We start from the raw sequence: 21,848 nt of genomic DNA, 5'->3' as shown, positions 1-21,848 counted from the left end.
CTATGAACTATAGGAGAGCCTCAGAGCTCCTGAATCCTATAAAAACTTCCCACTGGATATATCTTCTTGGATATCTAAAACACTTTTGATTTTACTTACTAAATATCTCCCAGATCCATGTATTTCTATCTCTGCCACCATCACTGTTCTTCAAGTTATTATCCTCTTTGGTCTATTTTCTGCAGTAGTCTCTTTAATAGATTTCTGCTTCAGCATGTTTTTCTCTCTCCAAACTGTTCCACACACTGCAAGTGGAATGGTCTTTTAAAACTATGTGGGGAAAATTCCCTGGTGGTCCAGTGGTTAACACTCTGTGCTCCCAGTGCAGGGGGCCTGGGTTTGATCCCTGGTTAGGGAACTAGATCCCACATGCATGCTGCAACTAAGAGTTAGCATGCCGCAAATAAAGAATCTGCATGCTGCTACTAAAGATCCCGCATGCCTCAACGAAGATACTGCACACAGCAACGAAGATCCCACATGCCGCAACTCAGACCCAGCGCAGCCAAATAAATAAATATTTTAAAATATATATATATAAAGAAATATGTGGGAGGAACACTTTGTGGCATATGTATGCTGAAACACTCCCGTTACAAATGGATATGCTGGATAGAATTGAACACATCTTCACTTAAATGCATTGTCGAGTTAGCTAGAAAATAAAAGAACTCTCCAGAGACCAAAAACAAAGTGTGCTTTGGGACTGAGGCTGTCTTGTGCTTTGTCAGTCAGTCTTTGTAACCCAGAGGCCTGGTTGACAGGAGACAATACCTGGGACAGTGCGGGGGTGGGGAGTTGTGGGGAGAGGGGGAGGAGAGTCTGCTAAATCAGATGCCTTTAGACCACAGATTCAGGAGGGTGGAGGTCCATCAGTATCCTCATGGAAGTGAGGTGGGAATCCCTTCCAGAGCTTTGTGCCCCTTGTAAGAGGGAACATACATAGGGACAGCGCTCTGATCCCAGCAACCACTCCTCCTCCCCTGGGAGGCTGATGGAGAGCAGGTTTGTAATGCCTTAGAGTCTTTTTGCTCTGGGGTTCTGGAGATGGGTGGGTCAGCTTCTCCCTCCTCCTCAGCCTCTCCTTTGACAACTAATCTAGTTAAGTTAAACCGTTCGCAGATCTCAAAGTCCATCTTACACTTTGGGGTGTTTTTGTTTTTTTTTTTTTTTTTTTTTTTGCGGTACGCGGGCCTCTCGCTGTCGTGGCCTCTCCGGTTGCGGAGCACAGGCTCCGGACATGCAGGCTTAGCGGCCATGGCTCACGGGCCCAGCCGCTCCGCGGCATGTGGGATCTTCCCGGACCGGGGCACAAACCCGTGTCCCCTGCATCGACAGGCGGACTTCTCAACCACTGCGCCAGCAGGGAAGCCCCCATCTGACACTTTGGCAGTTAAAACGTTCAAATCCGAGCCAGGCAACAAGACCTGAGAAATTTCTGTCTGCACATCTGGGTGTAGGGCCAAGTGCAGCTGGTGCCCTTCAGGAAGACAAGGGTTCCTCCTGAGTCTATAGCAATCGCAAGGACTTCTTTCATTGAAATGGGACAGTTTCCCATTTCATTGAAATGGGACAGTTTCCTGAAACAGCAAAAGGAGTTGAGCACAGTCCCTCTGGGTGGTCAGGCCATCACTGTGGGGCGGGACAGGAAGCCAGGACTCAGGGAGGGATCTTCCTCTCAGCGTGGGCTGGGGCAGGGCAGGATGAGGGGTTTGCTGGCAACTCTGCACCTTCCCCTATGCCAGCTCTGTGTGAATGCCCCCTGCTTCATTTTGCTTGGGCAGATTTTTACAACTTCTTTCAGGCTCTGGCATGTAATTTGCTAAATGCTATTCACATCATCATTTCACATAGTTTCTAATTAAAGTATGATAGGACCAACCAACCAATCAACCAATCAACCAAGATCCTAACATGGAGATCCAACAGATAAAGGAGCCTAGAACCCCTCTGGTTCCCCTTTTTAACATAGTCTCCTTAGACCCCAGAGTTTGTGGAGATAGAAGTGAACTTGGGACTTGAACCCACGTGCTGGGACTCGAACCTGGCCAAAACCTAGATTGGGACTTGAACCCATAGACTTTTCAAAAAAATTAATTAATTTTTATTTATTTTATTTTTGGCTGCGTTGGGTCTTCATTGCTGTGCGCAGGCTTTCTCTAGCTGCCGTGAGCGGGGGCTACTTTTCATTGCGGTGCGCAGGCTTCTCACTGTGGTGGCTTCTCTTGTTGTGGAGCACGGGCTCTAGGCGCCCAGGCTTCAGTAGTTGTGGTGCGCGGGCTCAGTAGTTGTGGCGCATGGAGCTTAGTTGCTCCGCGGCATGTGGGATCTTCCCGGACCAGGGCTCGGACCCGTGTCCCCTGCATTGGCAGGCGGATTCTTAACCACTGTCCCACCAGGGAAGTCCCGGTTGCATTGTAGTTTAAATTTGTATTTTCCTGATTACTAATAAGGTTGGGTACCTTTCATATGTTTATTGGCCATTTGGATGAATATCTTATTTTGTGAATTTCCTGTTCAAGTCTCTTGTCAGTGTTTCTTTAGGGTTGTCTTATTTTTTTTCTTATTGATCGACAGGCATTATGTATAGATTCTGCATGTGAGCCCTTTGTTGGCATATGTGCTGTAAGGATCTTCCTCCATGGGGTGGCTTGCATTTTCACTCTCTTAAAGATGTCTTTTGGTGAGAAGTCCTTCTTGTAATCCAATTTATCAAATCATTTTTCCTTTAAGACAGTAATTCTCAACTGGGGGTGAATTTCAGATAAAATACAGGACCTCTAGTTAAATCTGAATATCAGATAAACAATGAAAAAATTTAATTATTTCCCAGGAAATTTTTGGGACACACACTATTTTTGTTGTTGTTGTTGAATCTGAGATTCAATTCTAACTGTGTGTCTGTCCCCCCTCACCAAACATGGCAACATTTCCCCCAGGGAACATTTGGCAATGTTCTGGAGACATTTTTCATCGTCATAACTGGGGCACTGGTGGTGGTGCTACTGGCATCAGTGGGTAGAAGCCAGGGATGCTTTTAAACATCCTACAATGGACGGGACATTCCTCCACAACAAAAATTTATCCTGTTCAAAATATCAATAGTGCAAGGTTGAGAAACTTGTTTTAAGGTTAGTGATTTTTTTTTTTTTTTCAGTACCCGGGCCTCTCAGTGTTGTGGCCTCTCCCGTAGCGGAGCACAGGCTCCGGACGCGCAGGCTCAGCGGCCATGACTTACGGGTCCAGCTGCTCTGCGGCATGTGGGATCTTCCCGGACAGGGGCACGAACCCGTGTCCGCTGCATTGGCAGGCGGAGTCTCAACCACTGCGCCACCAGGGAAGCCCAAGCTTAGTGATTTTTGTGTGCCTTGAAGAAATCTTTCTAAACCCCAAGGTGATAAAGATACTCCTGTCACATTGTCTAGAAGTTTTATTATTTTACTTTTAATGTGTGGGACACCTGGAACTGATGTTTGTGTGTGTGTGAGATAGGGGTCAAATTTCATTTTTTCCCCATGGATATTCACTTGACCCAGCAATATGCACTGAAATGAGTGTCCTTTCCCACTGCCCTGTATTTCCTCCTTTGTCATAAACCACATGTCCATGGATGAATGTGTCTTTTTCTGGACTCCTTCTGTTTAATTGCTCTAATTGATTGTCTTTGCATCAACATCACATTGTACTAATTATAGTAGATTTAATAAATCTTGATTTCGGGGGGTATCTTAGTTTGGGTTTTCCCAGAAACAGACCCTGATAACAAAGACTTGAGTGCGAGTAATTTATTTGTGATGTGATTCCTGGAAGGGGTGTGGCTTTAGGACTGTCAACCAAAGACGTGAGAGACAGAACAGGCCAAAGGACTCAATGGAAGGTTCTCTTAGGGATTGGGTGCAGACAGGAAAAAGGCTCTATTCTCCACTCACCTCTTCAGATCCACCCTCCTCCCTGCTCTGTTACCCACCTTTTGCTTCATTTGTATCATTTTTTTTAGATTCCACATATAAGCTGTATCATATGATATTTGTCTTTCTCCGTCTGACTTACTTCACTTAGTATGATAATCTCTAGATCCATCCATGTTGCTGCAAATGGCATTATTTCATTCTTTTTAATGGCTGAGTAATATTCCATTGTATATAAGTACCACATCTTCTTTATCCATTCCTCTGTCGATGGACATTGCTTCCATGTCTTGGCTATTGTAAACAGCACTGCAGTGAACATTGGGGTGCATGTATCCTTTTGTACCATGTTTGCAAAGAGCAGATTTTAGTTCGAGAACTTTCTTATCTGAATGGTTAGAAAGTGGAGTAGCCACCTTGCTTGGTGATCACCAGATGAGGATGAGGTAGGAGGATTTAAGCATTTGGTTAGAGTGGCGGGTGGGAAAGTTAAGTTCCTCTGAGTGAATTTTCTAGTTCCTAAGAAGATCAGTGCCAGAGAGAATAGAACCTTGGTTAAGGGTCAGAAACTTTGTATGACTGTAGAAGTCCTTTTACCTTTCTGGGTTCTAATTACACAATTAGGAATTTGGATTAGCTGATAGCAATGATAGCTAACTTATATTGAGCTCTTCTGTGTTTTAAGCAGAATATTGGTTCATTTAGTGCTAACAACAACTGTATGATTTGGGAACTATAATTACCTGTATTTCAGACATGAAGAAACCGAGGCGTAAAGACATTATTTTGCCTGTGGTCGGTACATAGCTACTAAGTGGTGGAGCTGGGATTTGAACCTAGGCAGTCAGTTCCAGAGCTGGCATGCTTAACCATGAAACCATACAGCTTTTCAGCGATAAGTCTTAGTGTTCCAGCTCTAATCATACTCTGATTTTGGGGTTAAATGAAATCATATTTGTGAACTTTGCATTATTCTATACAAATGACACTTCACATCTTGTAATTTTTCAAAATGAGATTATTACATAAATCAGGCAAAGCCTCATAGACTGTGAGCTCTGATAGGGCAGGCACTGAACCTGTCTTATTTGCTCTTGTCTCCCTGTGCCTGGGACACTGTAGGTGCACAGCACAATTTGTTTATGGATTGAGGGCAGGACCATGGCAGAGAGGCACATTTTTGCTCAAAAGGTGGCCAGCTGGGGGAGTCCTAGCCCCAAGTCCAGGGCAGGCTGAAGGAAGCCGAGGCTGCCTAGTGACTGGACTTCCAGTGGGCTCTGAGTCCAGCGGGAGGCTGGGCTGGATGTGAAGGGTTGGGCTGCTTTTGAGAAGAGGCCCTGTCTAAATCAGGGGTCTGATCCCCTCTCAGCCAGGCTAGGGGACGTTGCCCTACTAGTGCCCTACTGCCTCTCTCCTCTGTGCCTCCCCACAAGTGCTGGGCATTGTTGAGATCACACAGACTTGGGCTTGCGGGGTGAGTGTCAGTGCTTCCCTTGGGACCTGGGCTGGACTCTGATGCACCTGGGGACCTTGAGGACTGCCTGCCCAGCCCTGCCTGGCACTGAGCCTGCTTTTCCTTGGCTTAGGGCTGACATTTTTTTTTTGTCACAGATAGAGAAACTTTATTCAATATTTTATAACAATAACCATGACAGCAATCAGTAATAATAACAGTAACAACCACAGTAATGACGACTAACAACATTGATGATGCTCGATATGATGATAAATCAGCATAATAATATATTATAATTTGATATTATAATATCAATACTTACAGGCAGATAGGCCAATCACACATTCTGCTGTGAGTGAATGACCAAGTGCCCTTATTGAGACTCATGGGTTGGTTTGGCGTCCGAATCATATTTTTCACCTTGAATTGGGTTCTGTGAAGACAAAGGCCAAGCAGCAGAAGGAAAAAAGCGGGAGGAAAGGAAAAAAGCAGGAGGAAAGGAAAAGCACTGTAAGTTGAGTGTTGAGCAAGGCGGGGACTCCTGGGACGACATAGGAGGTGAAGCCTGGCAGGGAGAGGAGACCAGGTCAAACAAAACCTGCCTGCTTGCACCTCCCCATCCTCTGCCCTGAGCTTGGACTTCTGGCTCTCCAAGCCAGGTGGTGCTGGCCTCCCTGGAAGAAGGTGGGACAACCCCCCACCCCACCCAGGTTGACTTCTGTGGAGGCATAAAGTAGCCTTCCAGCCGCTCTTGGTTTGCAGCTCTGTGCAAAGGCCATTGGCTGCTGACGGCACCGCCTACAGCAATCATTACCCGCGTCTCTGCTGGTGATGCACAGACATGTCTTCCCACCAGATCTAAAATGAGAACCAGGTAACCTTGCAGTGCCTGGAATGCCTGTCTTCTATCACCATCCACCCAACATACAAGCTCTTTGGTTGTCTCCCACGCTGTCTTGCCTGCTGCTCAGTGGTGCCATCTGCCGGACATGTACCCCTTCCCAGTCCTCTTCATTTGGAATGCTCTGTTCCCCAGTAAATAGCTACTCGACACCTGCCTTTTGCGTGCTTTATTATTATCAAATGTGCACGCAGATAGTTAAATCGTTAAGTGATTCTGCAAGAACGTTTATGAAAATACTAGCCCCATTCCCCACTTTTGATTTTTCCCCACACCAAAGGCTGTCATGCTGGGATCTCTCTTCACTTCTTGGTTTATTCTCTTGTGTTGGTGGGGCACATCCTCCAGTGCTGAGAAAGGGGGCTGGGAAGTAAACTATTTGAAAATGTTTTAATTTTATGCTGACGCAAACTTCTGTCATTCAGGTGTTGAATTTCCTAGACTGGTGCTCCAATATTCTTTTTATTTCTCTAGTTTTTGTCAGTCTTTTTTTTGCTCTAATATCTGGGAGATTTCCTTAGGTTTATCCACCAATTCTCTGTATCAGGCTGGATGGCGAGGGCGCCACGGTAACCAGGGGAATGATGGGAGGCAGAGAGGGAGGGAGACAGCTCCCATTGCCTTAGGTGAAGGCTCAGCTCTGGGTGGAGGTACACTGTTTAGCCTCCTCACTTCTTTTTTAAAAATTTAATTAATTAACTAATGTTTTGGCTGCGCCTCGCGGCACGCGGGATCTTAGCTCCCTGGCCAGGGATTGAACCCACGCCCCCTGCAGTGGAAGCGTGGAGGCTGAACCACTGGACCATCAGGGAAATCCCTAGCCTCCTCACTTCTGTCCCTGCCTTTTTGGTAGAACCCAGGGAAGCTGTCTGCTTTGGACTGTAATTGTGTAGTGTTTGTGCTGGGCAGGTCCTAGGCTCTTCTTTTCCATGGCATGGGGAAATCCTCTTATATTTGGGCTAATTCTCCTGCAGATGTTGTAAAGTTTTCCTTCCTCTTATCAAACCCCAGCACCTGACAGCTGGAGCCATGACTTTCTCTGCGTCTCCGAATCAAATCCGCACTGGTGGCTGATCTTGTCTTTTCTGGGTGAGCTGGTTGAGGAGATCAGTGTGGCGCCAACAGCCTTTTCACACTCTGTGTCCAAGAAGAGCTTCTTGTTTTCTGGGCTCATGGCCCGGGGCAGACCCAGACACTGCCTTCAGGGCATCCTTAAAGTTCTCCCATAGGTGGCCCCTCCCAGCACAGCCTCTGGACAATCCTGAGGAAGTCTGCCCTCCCCCATCTTCTTTCCTGGACAGCATGGCACTGTGTCCTGTGGTTTCCCTGCTCCCTGGGGACTGTGCTGTGTATGGGAGTAACAGGGATAAGATCATTCGCTGAGCATCTAAGCAGTTTCAGAAAGCACTTTTGTTTCTCTGCATTTTTCATGTTTATGGTCATTTGTAAAAATACAGAAATAATTTTTTAGAGAATGGATAAGCCATTTATTTAATTATAATTCTGACACAATTATCTCCATTTTTGAAGAATTCTGTCCAGTTTTCTCCCCAAACGTACAGTATTCCACACTGTTGCAGTCAGAGTGAATACACATTTTTGATCCTGCTTTCTCCAATTCACATTGTATTGCATTTCTAACTAGATTTGGAGTTAGGACTCCCAAGCCGTGAGGCAGGAGCAAGCGGGAGATGTTGGCAGTCCCTCAGTGTAGGCAGCCTAGGTGTGGGAGGCTATGGAGGCAGGAGAGTCACTTCAGAAGGAGGAGCCAGGCAGGAAGGCCTGTCCTCCCGTCTCCTGTAAATTAGAGTGAAGTCTGTTTGATGATCCCAGAACTGTGGCCCGGCATTCGCCGTAGGCTCTTGTCAGGTATCCTGGGACTGGAGGGCTTCTGTGCTGGTTTTCCAGTCCTGGTTCCAGCGGTAGGTGGTGATAAGCATCAAGTATGTGGCAAAGAATGTTAAGAAAAGCCTTGGCTTAATTTCAAAAATTCTGCCTAGAATTCTCTAGAAATTTGGGGTCACTCTGGTGTTAGTGACAGGCTGGATTTCAGGTGCACTCAGAGTTGGCTCTAGGGCCAGGTTTGGCTGAAGCCTAAGCATCCCTTTCCTGGGTTGGAGATATCCTACCCTGTACTGGCCTCTCATTCATTGGCCTGATACCTTTCATTTACTGTGGATGACTTAATTAGACCTGAGATTCCAGAGACCTGTAGGCCCATGATGCTTCCCACTTTGTCCTAAGGCCTTGGGCTCAGGAGAGCTCTCTGTTTTTTTTGTCACAAACATGATTTTGGTGTAGATAAGAGGGTATAAGGGATAGAGACTGCCAGAAGCCATGGGACTGAGGATCACCTTTAGGGACACTTCTGATGAATTGATATTGGCTTATCTGTGACCTGGCCTGGTTTGGGTAGGTGTGGGGATGGTGGAAGAGATGGAAGGAAAGGAGAAGGTGGACGAAAAGTTAGAAAAGGAGTAGGAGGATGAGAGAGGGCACCGACTTCCATAAAGCATGGCTCTTTTAGTTACTGCAGCTTTCACTGGAGCTACATGGAGTGAGTGAAGTTAAAAGCCGTGTTGCTGTGAGTCCGAATTTTTAGGAAGAAAGTGCTTTCACCAAGGGAGGTGGCAAAGGCTCCGTGAGCTGGAGGTTGTGGCTCTCGCCTGGCCATTGTGGGCTCCTCATATCAGTGGGCCAGCAGGCAGAGAAGGGAGGCACGACACTGGCTGGAGTGATTGACCGCGCTGCCTGTGAGAAGCTAGGGTTGCTGCCGCACAAAGGGTGAAGAGAAGAGTATGACTTGAACCCAGGGGATTCGCTGGGGACACCCCTTGTACTTTAGTGCTCAGTGATCATTACAAATGGGCAACAGCAACTAGTCAAACCTGTCAAATATAAGGCAGCTAAAGACTCAGCCCCCTCAGGGTTAGAAGTCTGGGTAACCCCAGCAGACATATAACCCAGGCCAACTCAAGTGTTGGCCAAAGGGGAGGGAAATCTAGAATGGGTGGTAGAGGGGTGAGATGAGAAATATCAATTAAGACCCGGGAGCAGCTGCAGCACAGGACCCTGTAGCTTGATTTGCCAACCCTCTTTAAGTCTTTTTAGGAGACCGTGATTGGCTATTAAACTGAAGGTTTGAACTTGCACCTTCCCTCTCAGGAAAGAAGGATGGGCATCTTGGTCTCAGGCAAGGTCCAGATACTGTAAGAAGGTGCAAGTGGATTTGGGTGGCATAGGGAAGGCTTCGTCAGGACCATTTTATCCACTACCTCTGATCAGCTCAATCAGCTATACTTGCCAGCTCACACCATTCCCATGGGTATAAATCCCTAGCCACCACTACCTTTGCTAAAGGCAAAAGAACGTCCATGCGAGGCACTAATTGACAAGGAGAGACCACCATGCCTGTGCACTGACCCAAGGGATCCCATGAAGGCTTAGCTTCTTTAGCCACATCCTGGATATGGGCTGAGTGATGCGATCTGGAAGTGCAAGGATATTTACCCCCAACAGAGCAAACCTTGACCAGCGGAAGAATGAATGGGTGTATGTGCTTATGCATAGGTAGGTCCGTGTATGGTACTGAGTCAGCAATAGTTAGAATACCAGGGGTTTGGAGGCAGCATATAAAGGAAATAAAGATAGTTATTAATCCTAGCATCTAGAATAACCACCATAATTATTTTGATGTTAATTTCTTCTAGTTTTCTTTCTATGCATACATATAATATATAATTACAAAAATTAAGATTCTACTACAGGGAGATATTTATGTTGCTTTTAAAAAGCATTCTGTTATATTGCATTTTCCTACATGATTCAATGTTTTGAAATAAATTTTTAATAGCTTCAAAATATTCAATCATATGAATTTATTATTTAAACTTTGTTCCATGGCTGGGAATCTAGTTTTTCTACTACTGAAAATGCTGAGATTAAAATTTTTATTCATAAACTTTTGTGTATATCTCTGATTCTTTATTAAAGATGAATTTCTGGAAAGAGTTCACTTAATTGAAGGGAATCACCATGCCCTCAGAAGCGAGGAGTGGTATCAGCCACAGGCTCCGGTTGTGTCTGTCCCTGTCCCGCCCTTTTTCTCTCCTCCGGCCAGTCCCTCAACTGGCAAGAGTTGGAGGCCAAGCAGGCTCTAGGCCTTCACCTTCCTGCTGGTTACGGAGCAGCCGTTTGTGGCTGTCGTTCGTGCAGAACTTGTGATGCTGTCCCTCCTCTTATCTGTCCCATGTATTTGTTTTGCAGAAGTGAGTGACAGATGGTCTTCTCTGCGTCTCAGATCAAAGCTCCACAGATGGGGGCTTCCCTGGTGGCGCAGTGGTTGAGAGTCCGCCTGCCGATGTAGGGGACACGGGTTCGTGCCCCGGTCCGGGAAGATCCCACATGCCGCGGAGCGGCTGGGCCCGTGAGCCATGGCCGCTGAGCCTGCACGTCCAGAGCCTCTGCTCCGCAATGTGAGAGGCCTGCGTATCGCAAAAAAAAAAAAAAAAGCTCCACAGATGGCAGATCTTTTCTTATCGAGGTGGACTGTGAGGAGGGCCCAGCGCGCTGCCAAATGCATCTAACCTGGGGGTTCTCAACGGAGGGTGATTCCTGCCCGGCTCCCTCACCCCTCCCCAGCCACACCCCCAGGGGACATATAGCAAAGCCTGGAGATGGTTTTGATTCATAAGTTGGTTGAGACGAGACTGTTGCTACTGACGTCTAGTGGGGAGAGGTCAGGGGTGCTCTAAACATCTACAATTCAAAATGTTCTTAGTGATTCTGAATATCCCTAAAGATAAATCAGAGTTGGTGTTGAGTTGATGATGAAGGCAAGGAAGGATCTGGTGTAGTTTCTTCTTTATGTTGGAAATATGGGTCCTGCCTCTTCAGGGAATCCCTTTCTTTTCTTTCTTTCCCTATTTTTCTTTTTTTTTTTTTTTAAATTAATTTATTTACTTACTTTTGGCTGTGTTGGGTCTTCGTTTCTGTGTGAGGGCTTTCTCTAGTTGCGGTGAGCGGGGGCCACTCTTCATCGCAGTGCGCGGGCCTCTCACTGTCGTGGCCTCTCTTGTTGCGGAGCACAGGCTCCAGACGCACAGGCTCAGTAGTTGTGGCTCACAGGCCCAGTTGCTCCGTGGCATGTGGGATCTTCCCAGACCAGGGCTCGAACCCGTGTCCCCTGCACTGGCAGGCAGATTCTCAACCACTGCGCCACCAGGGAAGCCCTTTCCCTATTTTTCTTCACCGTTTCCTCTCTGTCTCTGTCTCTCTCACACACACATCACACACCCACCCCTTTCAAGGCTTACGGAATGCCTGATGCTGGCAGGAGACAGCAGCAGAGAGAGGAGACACACACTCAGTTCTGGAAGTGGGGATTTATTGGGAATTATTGGGAATTCTGTGATCTGGAGGAACCTTCCTGAGGCTTAGGGGTGTGGTGGGACTTGAGCAGGAACCAGAGGCAGATCCAGAGTGAGTGGCACAGAGAACCTGCTTGGGTCCAGTTCCAGATTTCCCTTCAGGCTGGCCCAGGTTCCAGGTTAATTCTCTTTCAGGACCTTATTGATCCAGGGCCAGTAATGGGAGATCCGGGTGAAGATGGCAGGGGGCTTTGCATCCAACTGTCCGTAGGAGACAATGCCCTGGGCCACCCCAGTGCAGAGAAGAGGGCTCCCTGAGTCTCCCTGTGGTTCAGAGAGGGAAAGGGAGAGAGAGAGAGGAAAGATGAGCCAGGGAACCACCCACTCCTCCCCATGGACGAACTCTGAGTTGGTCAGACCTATTGGGTTAGCCAAAAAGTTCGTTCAGATTTTTCCATAACATCTATGGAAAATCCCGAATGAACTTTTTGGCCAACCCAATAGCATCAGCGGCGAGAACCCTGGTTCCTCATGAGGTTCTATGTCTCTGTCTGATGCTGCTGCTTGCTTTCCTTCCTGGCACCCCATGACCCTGTGTAGCAGCCTGGGAGGGATAGTCAGAGACTGCCTGGGGCCGCGGGAGGATGATCAGCCCAGGGACAGTTCCAGCTCCTCAGTCCTATGATCTCAAACTTTGTCACTGGCTGACACTCTTCTGACTCCATCTCCTTCCAGGAGATGTCCAGACCCTGAACAGTGATTGTGGAGAAGACCCTAGTCTGAGGATCACCTTAAGTGCAGATTTTGTCTTCTGGGGATTGCCCATGCACAGTGGGAGACTGTGGTCAAAGTAGTGAGGTGTCTGCAGGCCTGGGGCTCCATGAGTCTCAGCTTCACCTCTTGCAGAGTGTTGGAGCCCGGCTCCTGAACATTTGTTCTTCCCCAGCCAGCCACCCGGCACATTCTCCCGGGTGGGATGAAGTTGAATTGGGATGGAAGGGGGAGTGTCCCCACAGCCAGGGTCAGGTTGGCTTTCCCCTTCAGCTGTGAAGGAAACGAGGGCTGTCAGAACTAGAAATGGGCTTGGGGGCAACTGGAGACAATCAGGGAGGGATAGGGCGACTTGCTTCACATTACAGCCACTTCCAAGGGGGGAGTTGAGGGGTAGAGGCAGGTTGGGGAAATGTCAGGGCAATGGGACCTGAAGGAGAAGCCCTGGAGAACAGGAAGTGGAGAAGGGGAAGAAGAATTTCCACCTTCAGTAACATGATGTCATGGCGAACAATAGAGTCATTGTATTTTGGGTGAGGGAACTGTGGTACGACTTCAAGCTTCTGCCATGTGTCTTCTTTCTTTTTTATGTTATGGGCTCCAAGGGTGACCATTATAGACCTTTGTGAGGGAGAAGAAGGACAAGGTAAAACAGTGACAGTGTGATTTTCTCCTGAGATATGCCCATTCTGAGAAAAGGGGACAGAGTCTCTCCCAGGGTCAATGGTTTCTTCCCAGCCTCCTTTATCTGGGCCACTTGTGGTATCGGAGGGGCTCAGGTTTTACTCAGGGAAGAGCTTTCCCAGGGAACAGAGACAATTTCCAAGACCCTTGGGACTTGCTGGGGACTGAGCGGGCCATGGAGGACCCAGGGGACAGGATTGGCATTTCCAATCAGGGCCAGCCCTTTGGAGCCAGAGGTGTCAGAGGGTAGGGGGAAGTGCTGGTGTCTCAGGTGGACGCTGTTCTCGGTCTCCCATGGAAAGGATGGGTTCAGGTCCCTGGGAACTGAAGGCCAGTGTTCCTGAAAAGGACATAGAGGAAGTGGCCCAGAGAACTGGGTGGGACCCTGAAGAGTGAGTCCATATCTCATGTGCTGGGGTCGGGGAGAGGGAGCTACTTTTGGAAGAGGGGTGCTGGGATGGGGTCTCCTTTCCTTTGAGGAGAGCTGAGCTCACAGTGACTGAGTGTCAGGGGAGCTATTCAATTATGAGACCGATTTCCTTAAGCCCAAGTCTTGCCTCTCCTTAAAGAGACCCAGACCCAGGAGGTCCCCCTCAGGCCCCCCAGGGGGTGTCCCTGGTTGCCCCTCTGGCTGTTTACCTCCCATTCGGAGATAAACAGGACCCTGTTGTCTCACTTTCCTGCACAGTGAGCAGCCGTCAGGGCAAAGTCCCTTCTTATCAGGAAACCACTACAAGCCACCAGCATGCCCTGGGGAGTGACAAGTTCCGGGTGGGCCATGTAGGGGCGGGAGTGTGGCTTGCTCTCTGTGCCCCCGATGATGTCCCCTGGAACAGAGAACCCCAGGGCTTGAACACAGAAAATGCACAAGCTGGGTTAAAGTTGGGAGAGGCTTCTTTCTAATGCATCCTCCTCCTGTGATCTGCCCACCCTCCCTCTCTGGTGCCTCTGGTACCTGCTCTTCTTCCTCCAGACACAGCAGCCAGCTCGGCCTCAGATGCCATGCCGTCGTGTTTCACCTCGGATTTCCCCCACTCCCATTCTGCACCTGCTCGACTCTCCTCTGTCACCGTGCAGGACAAGCTCTCCAGGTTCCTGTCTCAACCGTCTCCATATCCCATGAGTGCTCACAGATCGGCCAAATTACAAGGCCAGAAGGTGAAGGCAACACAGGACTTTAAGCACAGTGTCACACGTTATATAAAGAGAAGACATCCTCTTCATCCTGCCTGCTCTGGGCTTTCCCCCGATCAAAGTGGGGTTCCTCGTTCCTGGGAACTACCACAGGCTGCAGAGAATGGGTGACCATAACCCCAGTGGAAATTCACTCTGGGCTCTTGGGGAGAGATCTGGGGTTCTGTTTAAGAGTCAGCTACTTTCAGACTAAAATCTTATTTAGTCTTGATGCTGCAGCTTCCAGATGGAATGACCCAACACTCACCAGCTTCAGCTCTGGAGCAGAGGAGGAAGAGCAGCAGGGGGAGAGGAAGATGATGCATCTTCTCAGAGAGGCTGTCCAGGACAGGTGCCTCTTCTATTTTCCAGTCTTGGGTTTATAACTCCCAGCAAGTGAAGGCAGGGCAGGGCTGGTAACCACAGGAACTGCATGGTCACTTTTTCTTCTCTCATTCTGAGCTGGTTATCTTTCTAATCAGAAGTTTCCCCAGAGATGCCCTCTGTTTTGCTGGAGACAAGGTTGAGTCCTGAACTCCTGAGTCTTGGCTTCAGGGATGAGCTCTCGAGCCTGGTGCCTCATCTGTGGTGGGAGATGGAAGGATCATGTCTTTCCCAGGTAGGGAAGCTCATTAAAGCCCCATCAGAGACATGGGTGGGGGAAAGTCTTTACACTGTGCATTCAGAAAGCACGTGCGCTTTTATGGCCATGACCCACAGTAGGAAATACATTTTGCAGAACGACCCAATGCGTATACTATATTTATGTGTGAGTACATGAACATAAACTTACACACATGTGAATGAATCAGGAGTTTCAGGAAACAGTATTTATCCTTATGTGCAATGCTCTCCATTAGTTTCCACTCCATTCCGTTCCATTTTATTCCACTCCATAGTAAAACAGAAGCTGCACCCCGCTTAAAGGATGATTACCTGCCATTTGAAAAAATATTGATGTGGATCTCTTTCTTCCTCCAAATCAAAACTTCACTGGAAGAAGAGAATGATACAAGAAGATTAGATGCGGGAAGTGGTCAAACCCTACGACTGGACTTTACATACCTTATCACAAGAGCAAAGGGGATTGGAATTAGCATTTCTTGAGAGAGTATGCATATCATTCATTGTCATAATCTTAGATATATTATTATTTTCATAACAACCCTGTGAAGTAGGTAGTAGTATCTCAATTTTATGAATCTGTCTGTCAAGGCTTATGGTTCAGAATCAGACTTTCCTCATTTCAAATGAAGGGCCCTTTCTGTTCTACCACCAAAGACAAATAGAGAAATAGAGTCCTGCTAATGGGAATGTAGATATAGAAGGATGGTTTGCTCCTGGGGTGCTGGGGTTTCCTACTCTCACATTAGGAATCAAGCTTGTTTGATTCAAATAGAATATACACAGATGTCAGTATCTGAGGTTTGACTCTGCTTTTCCCCACCACAGCCTTGGGAATTACCATTACTGTCACTTTACAAATGTAGAATTGAGAGTCGGACACATCAACGTGATCCATATCACACAACTCGTAGCTCTCATAACTGGTTTCAAGCACTTCTGTTGTTTTCCCCAGACTTCGAGAAGCAGCGAGTCCAGGGAAGAGTGGGATAACTTGGTGGAGTGTCATTTCTCTTGGAAATTTATAGGGTATTTAGTTCAGAGATGGTGAAGCACAGGGGATAAATACTTTCCCCAAATCATTCTGTCATGCCCTTGGTCTCATCTTGGGCTTGTGGCTGAGGTGATCCATTCCTTAGTATGTACTGGCTGGGTGCTCTGTTGCCCTCAGCTCTGACCATCTCTAGAGTACAACATTTACACATATTCCCAATGTCTGAGGAGTCTCTGCACCAATTCTTTCACTCTCTAGAGTTGCCAGATAAAATAAAGAGTGCCAGTTGAATTTATATTTCAGATGAACAAGAAATCATTTTTCAGTACACGTATGTCCCAATATTGAATGGGACATACTTATAATAAAATAAACTGTTGTCTCTCTAATATTCGAGTTTAATTGTGGGTCCTGTATTCTTATTTGCTGAAGCTGTCAATATTACTCTGGCATCAGCAGAACAGAGGAGAATCTGGATGTGGAAAAGTTCTGTTCTGTGGCCATGCACCCTATAGACCAAAAAGCAGAGGTGTAAACAAATGAAGGGTTCCTGTTTTTCACTCATGCAATTAGAAATTGAGAGGTAGGTAGTCCAGGGCTAGTCAGATAGCTTCATAGCATCATTAAGGTTCAGGTCCACCTATACTCAAGTTTTGTTTCACCTGCACTGGCTGAGGGCAAGGGAATGGAAAAGATAGAGCTTCAGAAATGAAGTCTGCACTATTCGCCCGTATCTTCTTCCTGCTCTGTCCTGGTTGTTTTTGCATACTTTAACAGATTTCCTTTTTCTCTCTCCTCTGTCGTCCTTCTGCTATTTTATATGTGGTATGTTGTTGGTGGTGAACTTTACACTTAGTCTATGGTTTAGGGATATCAGTTTGGGAGTGTGACTAAGTTAGAGGTGGAATGGCTATCACCTAGAGATCCTGAACTTGGAGTTGAAAGTGGTAACTTAAGAGACTGGGTCATTTCAGCTCTAGGGAGAGTTAAGCCTCATTTTCCTTTGTACCAAAGGTAGTGAAAATTATGTTCAATGGGAGAATTTTTGTTTTTAGGAGGATTAGGTGTGAAAAAATAGTGCACATTCATGTTGGGCAGCCAGTGATGGATCGTAGTGGACATTTACCATGTACGTGGTGGATCCTTAGTGTCTTTTGAGCACCTTTCCTGTATTGGAGGAATTCCCAGTTATGATTCTTGCCTTCCTAAGGTAGAATCCACAGCCTCCTTCCTCAGATTCTTTTGCATCTAGGGCCCAATCATGTGACCGAGACTCTGCCAATCAGATGAATGAGTATAAAATTTGATTTAGGAGGGGGTAACATGAGGGAGGAGACATCGTGTGGGATTAACTTATTTATTTATTTATGGCTGTGTTGGGTCTTCGTTTCTGTGCAAGGGCTTTCTCTAGTTGTGGCAAGTGGGGGCCACTCATGGCGGTGCGCGGGCCTCTCACTATCGTGGCCTCCCTTGTTGCGGAGCACAGGCTCCAGACGCGCAGGCTCAGCAATTGTGGCTCACGGGGCTAGCCGCTCCGCGGCATGTGGGATCTTCCCAGACCAGGGCTCAAACCCGCGTCCCCTGCATTGGCAGGCAGACTCTCAACCACTGCGCCACCAGGGAAGCCCCGGGATTAACTTTTGGAGTGAGGGTGAGTGGTAGAAAGTCTGGCTTGGGGGGAAGAATTAGTTATGGTTCAGTTGTCTGGTGTTTCCTACAATGCCTGGGTCAAGCCAACAGTCCTGTGGTGGAGTTGGGACATTGTTTCTGGCTAGGTAGCCTCCAAATCCAATTCTACATCTTAGGAAGCAGATATTGACTCTATAGAAGGGAGACTTTACTAATAATGTACTGTTACAACATGAATGTGTGGTCAGGGGAGGTAATCTCCCCATTGATGGAGATACTCAAGTAGAGGTTGGATGGAGTCTTGTTTAAGATTCACACTTAGTGGAAAGGAAAGAGTGGACTTGATATAAAAGCAATGGCATTTTAATTATGGCAGTGATTCTTCAGCTACTAAATGCAGAGGGATCATCCCTTCTCTGAATTTCTGAAACATTTATTATCTGTGCTGTTATTCACTTTGACATTTAAGTCATGAGGCTGGCTTTGCAGTTAGACGGGGTGAGCTTGAATCTTGCTTCTGCCACTTAACGATCTATTGATCTTAGGAGAGTTCCTTAGGTTGTCAGCCTTAGTTACTGCATCTGTAAAATACGAAGAATGATATGAAGCAGGTTTTTTGTTTTGTTTTGTTTTGTTTTAGAATTAAATGTGGTGCTAAGTATAAAATGCCACATGGTTGGTCCTTAATAAATGCTGGTTTGTTCTTTTAATGGTGTCATACCTTGTGCTGTCATATAACCGTTTGATGCATATATGATGCATATGTCCTCAGTGAGGCTATATATTTATTTGTGTAAAGAATAAATATTATACTTCATTTGAATTCCCCTAAACACCTTACGATTAGTCAGATCTACAGACTTCAGTTATGGTATGTTTTGCACAGCATCTTGTTTCTATTCATTGAACTTCAGGCTGCCAGGTTGTTTCTTAACCTTGTTCTTCGAGTAATGGCTTGTCTTTTTCAATTGAGCACATGTCTTAAAAGTGGTTTTACCCCTAGTTTGCCATGTAGGGATTTAACACCTATAAAGTTTCATATATGTTGAAGTGTCTTTTAAGAGATACAACGCATAAAGGAAAATTGGCAGGGACTTGTGCCACCTTGCATTAGATTGAGACAGCAGTACAGTGGAGCCGGAACGGCACATGGGCCGCATTTTCCTAAGTGGACTGGAGCTCACTCTGTGCTTTCCCTTACAATAAGCTCTATATGCTTCTGTAGTTGATGTTTCCAAATGAGTATGTTTTCCTAAATTTAAAGTCTAAATTTAACAGCTTACAGTCAACATCTGTAAAGTAATTTGCAAGGATATAAGCTGATTTGTTTTACCCCCCTTTGGGCTCGCTTCTATTATGCTAAAATAGTGGTGCTTTTAGGGTTTACATTATTGTACTCTCCAATAAAAGTATGCAGTGTGTTAAAGTATACAGTACACCATTTTCATACAGGCACAACACTGGTGGATGAAAACTGTCTCTTAGCAGTAATACTGGATTGTAGCCTCTGGTTTTATCAGCTGCATACTCTAGGACTATTATATAAGTAAAAATCTCTCTTGTGAAACTGGAGAGTGATTAGACTGTGCAAACTGATGTGGTAGCTTTCATCCGCCTCTTAAAGGGTGCCACCACGGAAAGTCCATTTAAGGTGTTGGTAGGTTTAACAAAGTTGGAATGCTGGCACTGTTGAATTGAGCAGCAGTTCTTCAGACCTGGCTCAGAGCTACAATGCATTTAATATATTAAAGCAGCTCACATGACGACTTTTTGCGGGCCTTCCCAGGCACTGGAGTTTTTCTGTTAATTCGCCGCACTAGGTCATAAAAGATCTCATTAACATTTATTTTTGATTTTGCAGAGGATTCTAAGAATGCACAGTTGTTTCATTGTCTTGCTAAATTTTGACCTTGTTCCTTTCCTACAACTCTTTCATTTTCCAAGTCACACTTATTACCAACCAGAATCATTGGAACATCATCAATGTCTTTAACTCAAAGGATCTGTTCTCTCAGATCTTGTAAATCATTAAATGTGGACTGTGCTGTGACGGAATAAACTAATGCAAAGCCTTGTCCGTTTTTCAATCCCTCATTGCTATAAATTGTTCCGTTCCTGCAGTGTCCAAGATTTCAAGCATACACTGTTGTGCATCTACTTCAACTTGCTTTCTATAAGAATCTTCTATCGTAGGATCATATTCTTCAACAAAAATTCCTTGAACAAATTGTACAGTCAGAACAGATTTTCCAACTCCTCCCGAGCCAAGAACGACTAGCTTTATACTAGTGCAAACTTGTAAAATCTAGTACCTCTCGCGCTGTCACCGGGTCCCCGCAGCCAGCGTCGCCTCGTGCTCCCTCCGGCTCGCTGCTACCAGCCCCACGGCGGTCCTGCCGCTACTCGCTGGCGCCGCTCAGGCTGGCTTACACGCCTGACTCTGGGCGAGGTTTGGCGGTGTGGCCTTGACATCAAGCGTTCAGCCTCGGGGCGCGCGGGTGAGCCTGTTTTACTATATTCTTGCTTTAACTCCTAACACACTAGTTCCTTTTAGAATTCCTGCACTCTGCACATTTGTTTTTTAAAGTAGACAGAGTATCCAGGAGAATGATGAATAGAGAGGTCCTCTGAGATGACCCCAAGTTTTGGATCGGGAGGAAGGTATGTCATGGTTGTGTGTCCTTATTTCTGTCCCAGCCTCTTCAGCAAGAAACCCCCAAATCATGCTTTTTTGGAGTTTCTTTCTGATATTTCTCTTTTCCATTCGCCATTCCTGCAGTAGGCTCTTATTTGAGGGGGGAGTCGGAGGGTGCCCCTTCTCCTGAGTTTGGGCAAGGAACTTTTACCTGGAGGGTTTCCCCTATAGACTCTGTGATGCTACCACTCAGTGTTCGCACTGTCAGTCAGACAGGCCCACTTCATGGGCCATCACATTCTGCATCTCAAAATTAACACTGTAGCTATGATGATCTGATCTTTTTTGCATGGGCTGTAGGGGAGACTGGTGAGGCAACAACTGTTACTTCCAATCCAGGAATCCACATGATTTTTTAAAATCTATGGTTGTTGCCAGTGGTAGAATCAGCACTTTCAGGTTCAGTGCTGCTCGTCACAGTCTACACCCCTGCTTTACACGGGTCATACTATCAGGGAATAGTTCCTGGATTGGGAGAGACTTGTCTTCTAGGTGGTCCTAGAATGGCCTGTTATTTTCCTTCTACTGGGATCGTTGTACTCTGTTGAGGGCTTATAAGGATGTCTCCTTTGTCTAGTCATTTCTCCACATCCTACATTCTTGGTTGCAAGGATATTCTTTTGTTTCTAGAATGGCAAATGCTGTCCAGCTGCAGATATGATTTTGGTAAGGCAGTTGGGAAAGTGTGAAGGGGCAACTTATGTGAGACGAATGAGACAGATAGTGTATATTTTCCACAGTCAGAGGGTTGGACCAACCCTCCACGTGTCATTTAGGGATTTTTTTCAGTAGAGCTCTTTTCAGTAGAGCTTCCCCAAACCACATTTGGGGAAGGGTAGAGGGAGGAAATCAGGACCACGGACAGCGTTAATGCTTCTTTTCCTGGGGACCAAAGCCAGGTTGTTCAGAGAGAAGAGAAAATGAAAGGGTTAGCATCTGGAGGAAGTGTGGTGGGTGGTCAGGGAGAGATGTATACATAACCTTGTATCTCAATTGTATATTACTGTGAATTACCGCTAGGAAAATCTCTTTCTGAATCTCTCTCTTTCCCCCTCTTCCTTTCTTTCTTCCTCTCTTTTACTCTCCCTCTCTCTCCTTCCTTCCATTACTTCCTTTCTCCATCCTCAACCTGAAGTTCTTTTACACAAGGGTTGAGTGTAGGGAGATGTGACTATAAAAGAACAGCGTGAGGGAGTTTGGGGAGGTGATGGGACTGTTGAGTATTTCAATATTGGTGGCGGTTACATGAATCTATATGTGTGTTAAAATTCATAGCACTATATACCAAGAGAAGTCATGATGATTTAAAAATAAAAATTTCTTACCATAGTTCACTGTCGCCACTGTTCCTCAGATGAGGAAACTGGGCTTAAAGAGGCACAAAGTCAGAAAATGGAAGAGCATGGATTCAAACACAGGCTCATCTAATTTTTTTTTTTTTTGCGGTACGCGGGCCTCTCACTGTTGTGGCCTCTCCCGCTGCGGAGCACAGGCGCCGGACGCGCAGGCTCAGCGGCCATGGCTCACGGGCCCAGCCACTCCACGACACGTGGGATCTTCCCGGACCGGGGCACGAACCCTTGTCCCCTGCATCGGCAGGCGGACTCTCAACCACTGCGCCACCAGGGAAGCCCCAGGCTCATC

The 21,848-nt window shown here is 46.6% G+C and overlaps 1 protein-coding gene and 1 pseudogene across 2 annotated transcripts; both read right to left on the bottom strand.

Annotated features, from left to right (window-relative positions):
* Positions 1 to 11,814: 11,814 nt before the first annotated feature.
* Positions 11,815 to 14,697, bottom strand: LOC309957323 (chymase-like; the record flags this gene model as incomplete). The annotated part of the gene is given in 6 exon segments (XM_082832500.1): positions 11,815 to 11,958; positions 12,425 to 12,486; positions 12,489 to 12,678; positions 12,891 to 13,026; positions 13,766 to 13,916; positions 14,531 to 14,697. Coding segments are annotated over 6 exon segments (741 nt in total). The 5' UTR covers positions 14,589 to 14,697.
* Positions 14,698 to 19,135: 4,438 nt separating this feature from the next.
* On the bottom strand, positions 19,136 to 19,946 carry LOC309961873 (ras-related protein Rap-1b-like protein; annotated as a pseudogene). The gene has a single exon. The product of its transcript is annotated as a ras-related protein Rap-1b-like protein (transcript).
* Between the last annotated feature and the right edge of the window lie 1,902 nt (positions 19,947 to 21,848).

The sequence above is a fragment of the Leucopleurus acutus genome (genome assembly GCF_964270905.1).
Source record: "Leucopleurus acutus genome assembly, chromosome: 1".
Lineage (NCBI taxonomy): Eukaryota > Metazoa > Chordata > Mammalia > Artiodactyla > Delphinidae > Leucopleurus > Leucopleurus acutus.
This window is presented reverse-complemented; position numbering and strand designations above follow the sequence as displayed.